The 16,497-nt window shown below is 37.3% G+C and overlaps 1 protein-coding gene and 1 long non-coding RNA gene across 2 annotated transcripts in view; one reads left to right on the forward strand and one right to left on the reverse strand.

Annotated features, from left to right (window-relative positions):
- The window catches only part of Ccdc18 (coiled-coil domain containing 18), a 120,535-nt gene extending 104,092 nt beyond the window's left edge, over positions 1-16,443 (reverse strand). Inside the window, exons 1-6 of the mRNA XM_052198339.1 lie at positions 16,270-16,443; positions 14,074-14,216; positions 13,342-13,513; positions 10,043-10,201; positions 5,138-5,244; positions 1,583-1,711 (exon numbers count right to left, since the gene is read on the reverse strand). Of these exons, the coding sequence (XP_052054299.1) occupies positions 1,583-1,711; positions 5,138-5,244; positions 10,043-10,201; positions 13,342-13,513; positions 14,074-14,213 (707 nt within the window). The 5' untranslated portion in view covers positions 14,214-14,216; positions 16,270-16,443. The remainder of the gene's footprint in view (positions 1-1,582; positions 1,712-5,137; positions 5,245-10,042; positions 10,202-13,341; positions 13,514-14,073; positions 14,217-16,269) is intronic.
- Positions 1-16,497, forward strand: part of LOC127695977 (uncharacterized) — a 114,720-nt gene that overhangs the window by 85,205 nt on the left and 13,018 nt on the right. The gene's annotated exons all lie outside the window — the stretch shown is intronic.

Below are 16,497 nucleotides of genomic sequence, written 5' to 3' on the forward strand. Positions count from 1 at the left end.
CAGGGTTCTTTTGGTCTGATTTGGTTTTGTGGGACAAGGTCCCTCTGTGTAGTCCTGGCTGTCCTGAACCGCCCTAAGAGAGACCTTAGGCTGGCGCGGGACAGAGATCCTCCTGTCTTCATCCTAAGTGCTAGAATTAAGATGTGTGCCACTATGCCTGGCTCTGCATAAACATTTTTAGTTGTGACGTTCGACTCTTCAAGCCAATATTTTTTTAAGTTTTTTCCTCAGTTTTTAATATTTATTTAATTTTACTTTAAAGTTCACGTACATGTCATCATTTGTATGTGCCCCCATTTATTTTCCTTACAAAAGGAAGAAAGGAAAAGAAAGAAGGAAAGAAGGGAGGGCAGGGAGGGGAAGAAAGGGAAGGGAAAAGTAGAAAGAGTTAGGGTTAGTTACCACAGCCTCTTATCTAAGCACTAAGGGGGTAACTAGCAGCTCTCCTTTTATATTTTTTAGCTGTTATATTCCAAATCTGGTTTTCCCATACTGTTATCTCTGCAAATACCCAAGTACAAAGATTATCTGAGTAAGTGTGAATTTTAGGGTATTAAACCACATATTTTATATAATAATTACAATTTGTAAGTACTTTACTATATAACAAGATCTTACACGTTTCTTTTTCACGTGCATGCCAAAGCAATATCAATAGATAAAAAGCTGAAGTGTTAAAAAATTAAATGGTTTTTCAAGGTAATAAAGATAATGAGAGGTTAAAATCTGACTCCCTAATAATTAAAATTTGTAAGTACTTTACTATATAACAAAATCTTACATGTTTCTTTTTCTCGTGCATGCCAAGGCAATATCAATAGATAAAAAGCTGAAATGTTAAAAAATTAAATGGTTTTCCAAGGTAGTAAAGATAACGAGAGGTAAAATCTGACTCCCAAATCTAAACGTTTTCCATTATAAAATACTGCCTAACAAATAACAAATGTTTCTGTAAAAATGCTCTTACAAATGGACTTATGTGAAAAATGACTTGCATGTTCATAGCAGTATGTCAGAGTATAAGTGCATATGAAAGCAGATTTAACCTACCGAAGACAATGCTACCTATTTATTTATTTGTTGTGGCACTGAGGAGTGAACCTAGTGGCACATCCTAATGATGTTTGAGGTGTGTCACCAGCACTCTTTGAACTACTTTATTTGAAAAGAAGAGCTCCATAAGTTGTCAAGGCTGAAGGTGACTTTCTGGATCTCAGGTAAGCCCTGAACTTGTGGACTTCCTTTCTCAGGCTCCTGAGTAAGTTCCAGGACAGCCAGGGCTACACAAAGAAACCTTGTCTTGGGAAACCAAAAAAAAAAAAAATGAAAAAAAAAAAAAAACAAAAAACAAAGAAAATGAGGCAGAAGGACTACAGCAAACTGGAGGACAGCCTGGGCTGCCCTGTGAGTACCAGGTCAGCCAAGATCACATGGCAACAGCCTATCAAAGAAAAAGAAAACTATTGCTTTAAGAGAGCAATACGGTTCGGTGGTACAGCACCTGTATAGCATGCACAGGACTGGTTCTACAAATTAGGAAACCCCACAATCCCACACACCTTTTACCCACAATCCCACACACCTTTTTCCTTGTTTACTCTGTTCAAGTAAGTCCACCTTCAATTTTATACACTCTTCTTTGGCCTCTTGTAAACTGTGTTCCTTTTCAATCACCATTTTCTGACTCTGCTCTAATTTATCTTCTGCTTCTCTATAAATACAGAATAAACTTTAAGAACTAGTAAAATGATTACTGGAGAAATATAAGAATAATGTGACATAATAATTTTAAGACTAATTAAATCAGTGAGTTAAAAAGACAAACATAAGAGATATTACTCATCAACAGAAAACTGTATGGCATAAAATAGTTTCATAAAGTGAGAAACCCATCTAAAGTAAAAGCTCACATCATATTTCACACTCAACAACTGAGCATGGTGGCACAGCATTTGTGAATATTTGTGAGGCAAGGGCAATGGAATCAGGAATTCAAAGTCACTCTTAGCTCCAGTTTCTAAAAACAAATTTATTTCATACAAACTAGAAGCACTACTATATACCTCAGATGCAAAGCAAATGTATTGTTATCACTTCTACAACCAAAGTTATCTTGTTCTATCCATGGAAAACGCAATAATGGGCGGGTAGTGGTGGCGCACGCCTGTAATCCCAGCACTCTGGGAGGCAGAGGCAGGCAGATTTCTGAGTTCGAGGCCAGCCTGGTCTACAGAGTGAGTTCCAGGACAGCCAGGGCTACACAGAGAAACCCTGTCTCGAAAAAACCAAATCCAAAAAACCAAAAAAAAAAAAAAAAAAAAAAAAAAAAAAAGAACGAAAGAAAGAAAAACACAATAATGGAAAAGTAGCAAGAAGTACAAAAACTGAGAAAGAAATTTTTTGTTATTTGTTGATAATTATCATTTAGTTACCTAGGATATTGAGGACAATCAAAATAAAAAGATTATTAGAATAGCAGGGGCTAGAAGATGGTTGAGTAGTTAAGAGCACTTGCTGCTTTTCCAGGGGATTAAGATTCAATTCCCAGCACCCATATGGCAGCTCACAAACATCCTTAACTCCAGGTCTAAGGAATCTGTCTTCTAGCCTCTTCTAGCCCCCATGAGCAGCAGGCAAATGGTACACAGATATACATGCAGACAAAATGCCTGTACACATAGAATAGAGTAAATACGAATACAAGAAATGGTCCAGGAACACCTTTAACACCCAGGAAGCAGATCTCTGTAAATCAGATACAAGCCTAGTTTACACAGTGAAACTATCATAACTAACACAAACAAAGAGTCAGCAAGATTGCTAAGAGGTGAAGGTGCTTGCTACCAACATTAATGACTTGAGTTCAAACCCTAGAACCCACATGAGTAAAGCTAATCCAGCAGGTTGTCCTAACCTTCACATGTGTGCCACGGCATGTTTAGATCACCACCCACCACCACTGAAGAAGTAAATGTATTAAAAACATTTCTAAAAAGGAAATATCCGATTATAAATAACTATTATTTGTGATATAAATATCAAGCCAGATACAATGATGTATGCTTTTAGTCCAACAACTTGGGACACTGAGGCATGATGCCTCAAGGCTAGCCTGAACAACATAGCAAGGCCTCTTCTCTTAAACTCAGAGGTTAGGTTAACTAGTAAGGGCACACAAAAAGATATTTCAAGGGAAATAAACCGGGCGGTGGTGGCGCACGCCTTTAATCCCAGCACTTGGGAGGCAGAGGCAGGTGGATTTCTGAGTTTGAGGCTAGCCTGTTCTACAGAGTGAGTTTCAGGACAGCCAGGGCTATATAGTGAAACCCTGCCTTAAAAAAATAAATAAAAATAAATTAAAAAGAGAAAGGTGGAAAACTGAGACAGGAAGAATTAAATGATGTGGGAGATGGGAAGACATGGTAAAGAATATAGCGAAGGAAAACTAATACTAGAGGCCTTTTGATAAAGCCATATGAAAACCTCACATATCCATATACATAGTTACACAGTTATATAGCTTATATAGTTATATATGTATAGTTATATCCATATAGTTGAATCTATACTGCCTTGACAGTTACACTCATCACTCAGCCCTCATCAGAGAAGCTTCTTACAGTAGATGGCATTTAACACAGAGGCTCACAACTAACTGGTCAGTGTGTAAAGAATAAGAGGATGTGGAGTATTCAGCCTTAAGTTGGAAAGGGCACCTAGGCTTGGACATCTGCATGGAAAAGAAAACAGAAGGATTTTATGAGCTCAAGAGTAGTGTGTGACTTTAGGGAAAACAGCGTTTTCCAGAAAATCCAGAATGGAAGAAGAAGGTAGGTATTAAGCCCTAGCCCTAACTGAGGAACTACTGGCATTTGATACTTACTGAAAAAAAAATGAGATTTTTCTTTCAGTGTAAACCCTGATTTTTCTCTAAGCTATACTCCAGGACAGGCCCCAGATATAAGAGTTGGCCAACACAAAAAAGATTCAAAGTGTGGGTGGGGGAGAGTGAGCAAGTGAGTGAGCGAGCTGCACACACAGCTGAGTGCATGAGAAGGTGAGGGTGAACCAGAGAGGAGCTGGAAGACGGGAATGGATATGATCAGATCAAAACACATTATAGGAAATTCTCAAAGAATTCATAAAAAAAAAAAACACTGAACAGAAAAAATTCACAGAACACAGAATACATTTAAGCTAACCTATGTATTACAAAGAAAGCTCTAAAACTGATAAATTTAAAGGACATTTTAACATACATCAGATTTACCTGAGATACTTAATAAAATTTAGCTGGGTGTGGTGGGAGTACAAGCCTTTAATCCCAGAACTCTGGAGGAAAAGGTAGGTGAATCAAAGCCAGCCTGGTTTACAAAGGGAGTTCCAGGACTGCCAAAACTACAAAGAAAAACTTTGTACCAAAAAATAAAATATAAATATATGTATTTATATTTATATGTATTATAAAATATATTTATATATATATATGAGATAGGGCTCAATAATGCACATTTCATCTAAATTATCAGATATGCTAATACTACAAGTCCTAGAACAGTAATGAGAATCACTCAAATGTAACATGATGTTCAGTACACATTATATTTAAAATAGAAGATAAGGGGCTGGAGAGATGGCTCAGCAGTTAAGAGCACTGACTGTTCTTCCAGAGGTCCTGAGTTCAATTCCCAGCAACCACATGGTGGCTAACAACCATCTGTAATAGGGTCTGGTGCCCTCTTCTGGTGTGTCTGAAAAGAGTAATGATGGTGTATTCATGTATAAAATAAATAAATATTAAAAAAATAGAAAATGAAAACAAATGATAAAATACCCTTTGTCTTGTACTTAAACTCCATAGAAGTGATGAGTGTGTACTGCATTATAGGGCAAGAAATATACTAATTCATATTAAATAAAAGTATGCAAATAACCATTTTACCTGAAAATAATCTACCTTAAGTCCTTGTACACTGCATGTAAGCTACAGTTATGAGATGCTCTGACTGAAAAAAATTTAATGATGTGATAAAACCTTATTAAGTCACCAAAAACTTATAAGAATAAGAGATAATTCTTAATAAGATATAACAAACAAGTACAAAATAAAAATTTTCAGGCTGTACAGTATAATTACCTCAAAACTTTATCTTGAGCTGAAACTTCTGCTTCCAAATTTATAATCTGTTCTTCTAAGATTGGAATGTTGGCTGCCTGCTCTTGTGCAGACTCAAGCATAGCAACCTAAAACATAGGGACAACTTTTATGACACTATGTTTCAGTAAATCAACCAATCTATTTGAATATTAGTCTTTCCTTATCAGATGAGAAGGTTCATTAGGCCTCCTCTGTCTCTGACTTAATTATTTAATCCTTTGATCAGCTCTTATTTGTACATACCATCATCATAAGACAGGCTCAGCATATAACCTGCCACTATCCTCAAATATCTCAGTATACCTGGAGGAAACTACATATAATAATTACTAACATTACCTAGGAAGATTAATTTCATGTAAGTTAGAATATATGTATGTATGTATGTGTGTTAGATTATATACATATGTTATATGACCAAAATTAAAAATTAGGTAAAATACATATTAAATTTTTATGACTTAAAAACTAATCTCAGAAACCATGCTTAATAAAGAAAGTCAAGATAATTCAGAAAATCATAATAACAGCCAGGAAGATATAGTAAAACTACTGAGGCAGGGAAGGAATCCACAATGTAAATGATAGAGAATTAGTTCTTGAATTAGTCAATAATCAAAAAGGCAATGAGAACTGCTTATACTTAAAAACTAAGTTTAAAACATAAATAGGGAACTAGGAAGTCATTAAGAAGAGAAAAAAATATCCAGAGCCTCTACAAATAAGTCATCACCATCCTATTTTCCACTCCTAGAACACCAACAGCAAGGTAAAAGTAAAAAGTTTGTTATATGAAAATATTGAGAAAAGCCTCAAAGATGAGGTAGAGTTGCAAAGAAAGGGATTGATACAAAGTCACACACTCAAGCTTCTATTCCCACCTCATTTAGGGCTATCCCACAAGCAAAACCCAAAGATTCTTGTTGCAGGTGTTCTTTGTTGTTGTTGTTGTGGTTTCTCTCTGTTTTTGTTTTGTTTTGTTTGAGACAAGGTCTCTCTACATAGCCCTGGCTATCCTAGAACTCTGTAGACCAGGCTGGCTCAAACTCACAGAGATCTTCCTGCCTATCTCCCAAGTGATGGGATTAAAGGCATGCACCACAATACCCAACTCCAAATAGTTTGTAATGAACAAATTAGTACCAAATAGAGACAATTATATATGAGTCCTCCTATGGGGAAAATGAATACTTTCCTATGATACAGCCATTTCTATAAATCATCACTCACAGATGAAGTCTACTGAACAGACTCCATGAACACATAGAGAACTTCTAAATTACTTTTAAATATCTTTCTCCTTAAATATGAATAATCAAAGTATTATTATCTTTCTAAAAGGTAACAACAAGCACAGCAAATACAAAAAAAAATACATTTTATACATCTGAATGTTTTAAACACAAAACAAGCAGAAAAAAAAAAGCTTCAGAAAAGGCAGAAATAAAGTGACAGCCAAAAGACTTAATGGAAGTATAAAAAAAAAAAAAAAACTGAAAATGTAACCTGAGGGCTGGAGAGATGGATCAGCCATTAGGAGCACTGACTGTTCTTCCAGAGGTAATTTCCACCAACCACACGATGGCTCACAACCATCTTTAATGGAATGCAATGTCCTCTTCTGGTATGTCTGAAGACAGCAACACTATACTTACATAAAGCAAGTAAATCTTAAAAAAATAATAATAATAAAATAAAAGTATCCTGAAAAAAAAAATCAAATCAATTGGGCATGGTGGTGAACACCATTGATCCAAGCACTAGGGAGGCAGAGGCAGGTGGATCTCTGTGAGTTCAAGGTCAACCTGGTCTAGAAAGAGAGTCCAGGACAGCCAGGGCTATTACACAGAAAAACTCTGTAGTGAAAGAAAACAAAAAACAAACAAACAAACAAAACAGGAAAAAGATGAATAAAATTAAAAAAAAAAAAACCTATAGAGCAATAAAAATCCTGAAGATTTAGAGGACAAACCCAAGTGATATCACATTTAACTAATATGCAAACTAAGAAAAAGGAAAGGCAATTCCATTATCATACATATAGATATACAAAACACTAGTAGTAGAGCTCTACTGGTGTAAGGGCCTTCATGTACTCAACATAAATAAATATCTATTAAAAAATGTCAAAACAGCCAGGAAATGGTAGCACATGCCTTTAATCCCAGCTTTTGGGAAGCAGAGGCAGGAAAATTTCTGAGTTTGAGGCCAGTCTGGTCTATAGAGTGAGGTCCAGGACAGCCAGGGCTACACAGAGAAACCCTGTCTTGAAAAAAAAAAAAACCAAAAATGGCAAAACAATAATTTGAGCTCATCAAATCCCATTACAGATGGCTGTGAACCACAATGTGGTTGCTGGGATTTGAACTCAAAACTTCTGGAAGAGCAGTCAGTGCTCTTAACCCCTGAGCCATCTCTCCCGCCTCCAGTCTGTGGTTTCTTTGAGGCAGGGTTTCTCTGTATAGTCCTGGCTATCCTGGAACTCACTTTGTAGATCAGGCTGGCCTCCAATTCAAGAAATACAATTGCCTCTGCCTCCTGAGTGCTGGGATTAAAGGTGTGCAACATCTTCACTCAGCAACATGAAAATTTAAAAACCAGGGGAAAAGATGAAGTCTTAAAACATGGTATATGGGGCTAGAGAGATGGCTCAGCAGTTAGGAGCACTGATTGCTCTTCCAAAGGTCCTGAGTTCAAATCCCAGCAACCACATGGTGGCTCACAACCACCCGTAATGAGATCTGACATCCTCTTATGGAGTGTCTGAACACAGCTACAGTGTACTTACCTATAATAATAAATGAATCTTAAAAAAATAAATAAATAAAACGTGGTATATGAAAAACACAACTGGACAAATAAGTCCATGCTAAGCAAAATGATTCACAACAGCAAGAGACTATGGTGGGTTAATTGAGGTTTGTCAACTTCCTAGCTTTTATCAGACTTCAAATCAGTACTAGAGAAAATGCAACAGGAAAGCAATGCTATGAAATACTGAGATAAGATTTTATCCTAGAATTTAATCAGAAGTTGGGAAGAATTTATTTTCAGATAGGCCACAAGCAACTAGAAGAGAAACTACAACTACAAAAAGTGCAAAAGAATGGGTTTAGGAAACAGAAATTTTGAGTTAGAAATGTTATGTTAATGGCATAACATTCAGGAGCTGCTGCTAGGTGTCAGAAATACAAAACATTATGAATGCACTCACTCTTTCCCTACACAAACACATTCTCTCCCTCCCTTCCTTTCCTACATATACTACACTCTATACACACACACACACACACACACACACACACACAAGGCAGAAGTAGATTTTGCAAAAAGAAAAACTGAGGGGTTGGGCAAGATGGCATATTCCTATAACCCCAGTACTTGAGAAGGCAGGAGGACCAGGAGTTCAAGGCCATCCTCAGCTATATGAGTTCAAGACACGTACAGGCTACATAAAAATCTCAAAAACACAAACAAACAAACAAAAGGGGCAAAAGACAGCTCAGTTTGTAGAGCTCTTGCCTAGTATGCAAGAGACTCTTGAGTTTTTGTTTGTTTGTTTGTTTGTTTGGCTTTTTGGAGACAGGGTTTCTCTGTGTAGCCCCAGCTGTCCTGGAACTCACTCTGTAGACCAGGCTGGCCTCAAACTCAGAAATCCACCTGCCTCTGCCTCCCAAGTGCTGGGATTAAAAGCGTGCACCACCACTGCCCGGAGAGACTCTTGAGTTCTATCTTGAACATATCATTAACTGGATATAGTAATGACTGCCTATAATCCTAGCCCTTGGAAGGTAAAGGAGGTTCAGAAGGTCATTTTTAGTTACGAGTTAAGGATAGTCGGGGTATATATATAAGATCCTGCCTCAAAAGCAAAATTTAAGGAAAGAAAGAAGGAAGGGAAGGAAGGAGGGAAGAGGAAGGGAGGGAGGGAAGGAGAAACTTAGACCTTTATATGTGTTTTAGGCATTAAAGCTATAGACTGTTGTGAGATACCATGCAAATGCTGGGAACTGAACATGGGCTTTCTACAAGAGCAACAAATGTCCTTAACCACTGAGCCATCTCTGCAACCACACTATTGCTTAAAAAAAAGGGACTTCCCTACAGTCTATTTTATGGATACACCAGTTTACCTTACCTTAGCACTGTGAATAGATTTCTTGTGTTTGTCCATTTTGGGGTATTTTGTAAAATGGGAAAGTGCTATTTGTAAATGCCACCACAACCAGCTAGTTATTACTATTTTATGATACCAATAGGACAGTAAAATATGTGTACGTATAAATATATATATTTGTAGATAAGATTAAATTATGATATCATATAATGAAATACACTAATGAATGAAAGAAAGAAAGAAAGAAAGAAAGAAAGAAAGAAAGAAAGAAAGAAAGAAAGAAAGAAAGAAAGAAAGAAAGGACAAAGCCATGTAAAGAATCAAAAAATCATATAAGAGTATATATGAAGTAAAACTAGAGGCTGAGGAAATGGCTAGGCAGTTAAGCTCTGGCTGATTTTCCAAAGGACCCAAGTTCAATGCCTGGCCTGGCCTCAATCGGACCGCTGAGCTGTAGACACAGATATCTGTGCGCTCCTATGCAGGCACTAGAGAAAGGAGCAAGTGCTCTCTAACCTCGAAGCCATTTTTCCAGTCCCTTCTTTTTTCTACTTTTTTAAGTTTCCAACAGTAAGATTTTAAGAAACTGATTTATCTAAATGCAAAAATTAAGTTTCCTAAATTATCTTCAGATATAGTAATGACTCTATTCTTTGTCAATATTCAACTAGAGAATAAAAATTTCTACTTGACAGGCAATATAAATATTTTCTAATTATAAATCATAAAATATTACAAATATTCTCTTAACCCATCAGGAAACATACTTTTGCTTTTGATTGTGTCAGTTCAAAGTGGACAGATTCTATTTTAGTCATTAAAGTATGATTCTGTGTAACCAAACAAGCATTCTGTTGCCTAAGTTTATGAAGTTTCTCTCGAAGGCTTTTAACCTCTTGATCCACAGAAGCAGATGAAAAAGACACCTGAGAATAAAGAAAAAAAATGTACATTAAATTCTTTGATGTATATATATAATTAATAGAAAATAGCAGTAATTGCCATTAGAATTATTGAACAACTCAAGACGTTCTTTGTGAGACAGTCTTTTTACTCATAGTAGTACAAACTAAGTACAAACTGGAAAGAGTGGTCCACTTTATTAAACCAGGGTATTACTCGATAAGTCAACTCACAATATCACTGCTGAATATAAATATGATAGAAACCTTTGTATTGCCGGGCAGTGGTGGCGCACGCCTGTAATCCCAGCACTCTGGGAGGCAAAGGCAGGCGGATCTCTGAGTTTGAGGCCAGCCTGGTCTACAGAGTGAGTTCCAGGACAGCCAGGGCTAAACAGAGAAACCCTGTCTCGGAAAAAAAACCAAATCCAAAAAAAAAAAAAAAAACAACAACAACAAAAAGAAACCTTTGTATTTCTGTTTTTTGTTTTTTTGTTTGTTTGGGGTTTTTTTTGTTTTTTTTCGAGACAGGGTTTCTCTGTATAGCCCTGGCTGTCCTGGAATTCACTCTGTAGACCAGGCTGGCCTTGAACTCAGAAATCCGCCTGCCTCTGCCTCCCAGAGTGCTGGGATTACAGGCATGCGCCACCACCGCCCAACGAAACCTTTGTATTTCTATACCTAAGAATATTCATAATTATACTGTCTATAAAAGGATATGGAAGGAATCCATAAGCAATGCAACTAGACAAATATTCTTTAACTTATGCATATATTTTATGACGCTAATTTTATAACATAATAGATAAAATATTTTAATTTTGTGAGTTATTTTCAATTTTTTGAGAAATGTATATGTATAAACTATAAAGTCAAGCTAATAAAAGAAAAAGCTTATAAAAACATATCATTGGCCAGAAATCATGGTGGACATCTTTAATCCCAACACTGGTGAGGCAGAGGCAGGAGGATCCCCTTGAGTTCCAAGCCAGCCCAGTCTACAAAGCAAGTTCCAGCCAGGACTGTTACACAGAGAAACCTGGTTTTGAAAAGAAAAAATATACATGCTGCCATCTTTAGTAGCTGTTTTACACATTAACTTTAACTTTTTTTTTTTGAGACAGGTTCTCTAATCCAGGCTAATTTCAAACTCCCTACACCCTACATAAGCAAGAATGACTATGAACTTCTGAATCTTTTACTTCTACCTCTTCAATGCTGAGATTATCACACAAAGTCACTATGCCCAATTTATGAAGTGCTCAAAGTCAAACCCAAGGCACATGCTTACTAAACAAGAACTCTACCAACTGAGCTAAATGTCCAGCCTTTTTGTTGGTTTGTTTGTTTGTGTGATATAAAGTTTCAGGCCAGGCTACCCTGGAATTCTCCTACTTCAAGTGCTCCCAAGTGCTAAGATTATAAGCATGAGCCATAAGCATGCCTGGCTTTTTAATATAACTTTATAATTTTGTTTTCTAGTGATTCCAAGTATAAATAATTACTCACTTGCATTTCTTCTTTAAAAAAAAAAAGAAACCCTGGGCTGGAGAGATGGCTCAGCGGGTAAGAGCACTGACTGCTCTTCCAAAGGTCATGAGTTCAAAGTCCCAGCATCCACATGGTGGCTCACAACCATCCATAAAGAGATATGACGCCCTCTTCTGGCATCTGAAGACAGCTACAGTGTACTTACACATAATAAATAAATAAATATTAAAAAAAAAGAAACCCTAACATATACTCTACATATTTTTAATTTATATAATATACATTGGCAATTTTATACAATAAATACATTGAAAAATTCATAGTATTCCTCTTAACTCTGGAGTTTTCATTGCACAGAAAGTTAGAATATAAAAGGAGCATGTCGGCCAGGCGGTAGTGGCGCATGCCTGTAATCCCAGCACTCTGCAAGGCAGAGGCAGGCGGATTTCTGAGTTTAAGGCCAGCATGGTCTACAGAGTGAGTTCCAGGACAGTCAGGGCTACACAGAGAAACCCTGTCTCGAAAAAAATCAAATCCAAAAAAAAATAAATAAATAAAAGGAACATGGCAGGAACCATCTAAGAGAAGCTAAAAACTAGCAGGTAATCTTCTTGAGATGGTTTCACCATGGACTGTAAGCCATGATGGATTTGCTCTTCTAGGCAAGGCCAAAGAGATTACATTTGAGGAAAAATTTCTATTAATGTGCTTTTCCTGTTATTATTAAATATATATAATAATCACTAGGCATCAGTCCACCATTTTGAACAATCTCTGCAGAACAATGAAGATGTACTGTCTTGTAGTGATGCTACATAGATAAATTATTTCTTAATTATGTGTGTGAGTACATAATTACGACATAAGTATGTAGCTGGCCCCAACAGGAACGTATGAAGATGTATTAATGTACATCTGTGAATTTATATACAAACTATGAGTTTATACATATTTACTTGTGTAAAAGTTTTTCCTTCTAGGAGCATGACTTTCTTCTCCTGGTTCAATCAAAGTTTATTGCTCCAAATGTCTCTATAGCCTGACAAGCAGAGGCAAGGCTTCTGGGCAAGAGAGAAAAATAGCCCTAGCAATTAATCCTTTGCTTCATCCCCCACTGTTTTACTATGAGATGCTAAACTCCAGAGATTTCAGTTTCTGGCCTCAGAGGAACTCAGGCAGGCTAGCTACCATTACAAAGTAACTTAGACTTAAGACAGGTAAACATTTTATTATTAAAAAGCAAACCTAAATATCTTGCAAGACCAAGTCTTGCCCCTGCCTATGCTCTTCCCTGCCTCAGTTACTTTCAAGACAAAACCAGAAGAACCGCCAGAGCTGGCCTCAGACAGGAATAATTATGGAGCTGGGGAGGTGGCACAGCAATTAAGAGCACTAGTTGCTTTTCTCAAGGACCTGGGTTCAATTTCTAGCATCCACATAGAAACTTACAACTTACTGCCCAGAAACCAGGACATTAGACTCAGGTTTCAGAGGATCCAACCCACTTTTCTGACCTCTACATCATAATTGCAGGCGAAACACTTGTCCACATATATTTAAAAAGAACAACTATATTTCAATCGCAACAACTATAGTAAAAGTCTATAATAATGTAAAAACATAAGACATGCGAAGGAAAACTATTTTAAATAATCAGATCTAAAAATAATAACCTGATCTCGTGATTTCTTTTGATAATCAGTGTTATCAGACGTTTTACCAACTTTCTTATATGGTGGGTAAATCAAACGTCCCAGGTGACTAGGTTGGGTGAGTTCTTCCAAAATAAGCCTTTCAGATCTTGAAGGATTGAAGACATAATCAGAATTTTCACTTGGACTAACACTACGGAAGAAAGGAAAATTACATTTCAGTTCTGACATAGTCTTACCACAAATTTCAATATATAATAATCAGAAATTAGATCCAATGTTATGAACATACAACTGTGTTTCCAATACACTTTCAGTAAATTACGATTAGTTTACATTAGTCATGAATCTCTTTACTTCAGGAATAATAAAGCAGCCACAACAACAAAAGATAAGTAATCTGAATATATACTGTACACTGGTTCCTGATATATTAAAGATGTTTTCTTAATATGTAAATGTTCTTACTATTTCCATTTTCACAATTATGTCTTAGTCCAGGGGTATACTAAACATAACATATAATGAAATCTAGTCATTTATAAATACTTTACAGCCAGGCAATGGTGGCGCACACCTTTAATCCCAGCACTTGGGAGGCAGAGGCAGGTGGATTTCTGAGTTCAAGGCCAGCCTGGTCTACAGAGTAAGTTCCAGGACAGCCAGGACTATACAGAGAAACCCTGTCTTGAAAAACAAAACAATAAATAAATAAATACTTTACAATTTATACATGTGATTTTATTTCCTTGCCTGGATAACTCTTCCCCTAAATTGTGCAAACTCCATTCTGTTATTTTGAGTTCATGTCTTAATGAAGCAACGTTTGCAAGCAAACTTTCCTCCTCATTGTCGTTGTCTTTAGTACAGTAGTCTGATGAACTAGATTCCATTTCCTTAACAAAAAATAGAAAGAAACTTCTTGGAGTTAGCCTGAAGATTTTATGGTATAAATTAAAATAATCTCACAGCAATAAAATTGAAAAAATTGTGAGAACCGAGTGTGTTCCTCAGGACCAACAGATCAAAGGAGAGAACAGACTCCCACAAGTTGTCCATTGACCTCCACAATCATGACACTCATGCTTGTGTGCACACACACACACCACACACACACACACACACACACACACACACGAATTAATAGATGTAATTTTATTTTAGAAGATGGATTTGTTCAAAGTCACACAAAATGTTAGAGGGTCAATCTGAGATTTGAATCAAGGTATACTTTTCTAATTAACTTCAATATGAGATGTTAGAATTTAACTTTACGAGCCCTGGATACCTGATGTTACCACAACAATCATCCATAACTTCTTAAAAACTATTATTGCCAGGTAAGTTATCCCCTCCCATTCACAGTGATTGTAAAATTAAACAACACTCACAAGTTATAATCACAGATCAGAATGACATGTAGAGAGTGGATATGGATATGGTTACCATTCCTTTAATCCTAGCACTTGGGAAGTAGAGGCAAGTGGGCCTCTGTGAGCTAAAGGCCAGCCTGGCCTGCATAGTAAGACATGGTCTCAAAAAAATACAAATCAAAAATGACATTTAGTCATTCAACTCACAGAACAAAATGCAGAGAATTGTTGTATCAACTGGTAAGCAAACATTTCTAGGGTTATGAAACTAAGTTTCTTGACCATAAGAGAAAAATCATGACAGGCTACAGAGATGGCTCTGGGTTTAAAGGCATTGTGCTTTCAAAGGGTTCTCATTGACAATCTGAGCCTCCACAGGGTGGCTTACACTGATCTGTAACTCCAATTTCTGAGGATCCCAAACACCCACCAACACAGAATAAAATTAATATTCTTAAAATTACAGCAAAGGATGCTTTATTACTGTAATTACTAAAATAAAAGCTAAATTTTTTTTAGAATTTCCACTCCTACTATAGAACTTCCTGCACAATCTTACAATTTCACTTCTCTTTCATAGTCCATTTAATCTTTTTTTTCACTGTAGCACCTCTTTCATTGCCCTTCTTAAAATTTGGGTTACAGATATTGTAATTCCCATGTATTATGTCCAAGAGTGTAATGTACTTAGTAACGTTCAATATTTTGAATGATAAATGAATAAACTGCCTTCTCCCCCCCCCCCCCCTCGATTCAGGTAAAATCGGTTTTGGTCCACTAATTTCCCACTCAAAGTTTCTCAGGAGTAGGGTGGACTGATAAAAAAACTTTTCCCTTATTGGAAAAAGTTGAGGCCTAAAATTAAATGAGATATTTTGTAGCTATAAATGTTTCTGTCCTGTATCCAGTTTTATTTTTTAACAAATTTGCTTGGGCTTAAGTTCGAAGACTTTCCCATTCAGTTAGTGGCTCAGGTCCCCGTGCTACTGCACATCTATTCAACAGTATCTGTAGCTTCATACAGGATAATGAAGGAGAGAAAGTAAGAAACTTTAGGCTAAAAAATGCTGTTTAGTAAAGTAGGGCACCATTTAAGTCAGGTTTTTACGTTCAGCCATTTCTGCATTTTCACGTTAAGAATTTTCTAGCCATTCAGAATGAATACGTCTGGTATTTAAATATCCTCATTTTCCTGAGGGCCGTTTACCTGCAGTATGTGCACGTAGAAAGGCTTATCATCTTAGCTACAGGGCGGCCCTGACAACAGTATCTTCAAGTCTAGTGAAAAATGCGTTCTAGGTGTACACACGCACACTCATCGAGGGAAGGACAAGCACTTTATACTCTGTAAAAATCCTGTGACAGGATTTTCTGCTTGAGAACGAGTACGCGGTTTTATACAGCATTTTATTTCAAGAAAGAGGTCCTGCATCTGCCTGCAGGGAGCAGAGCGAAACTGGGCAGCCTCCTTTCCGACTCTGCCTCAAATAAACCGCGTCACAAGCAGGCCAGGCGCAGGTCGACCATCCCAAGAGAAACAAGCCCCTCGGGCTCCAACCAGGAGGCATTTGCTCACCACCCAGATAGCAGCCGGGGTTAGCGTCCCCCAGACCACGGCGCACCGCGAGGCTCCTCTGTGCTCGGAAGCCTGGGACACTCTTGCAGCCCACGACGTGGAAGCCTCTGACTCTCGAAGACGAGAACCAGCGAACCCCAAGGGCTCCGAGTTCGAACCGCCGCGGCAGCCGTTGGGACCCGCCTCCCTGGCCGCGACCCCGCCCCCCACGCGGGGACCGCAAACTCG

The sequence above is a fragment of the Apodemus sylvaticus genome, chromosome 11 (assembly GCF_947179515.1).
Source record: "Apodemus sylvaticus chromosome 11, mApoSyl1.1, whole genome shotgun sequence".
Classification (NCBI taxonomy): Eukaryota; Metazoa; Chordata; class Mammalia; order Rodentia; family Muridae; genus Apodemus; species Apodemus sylvaticus.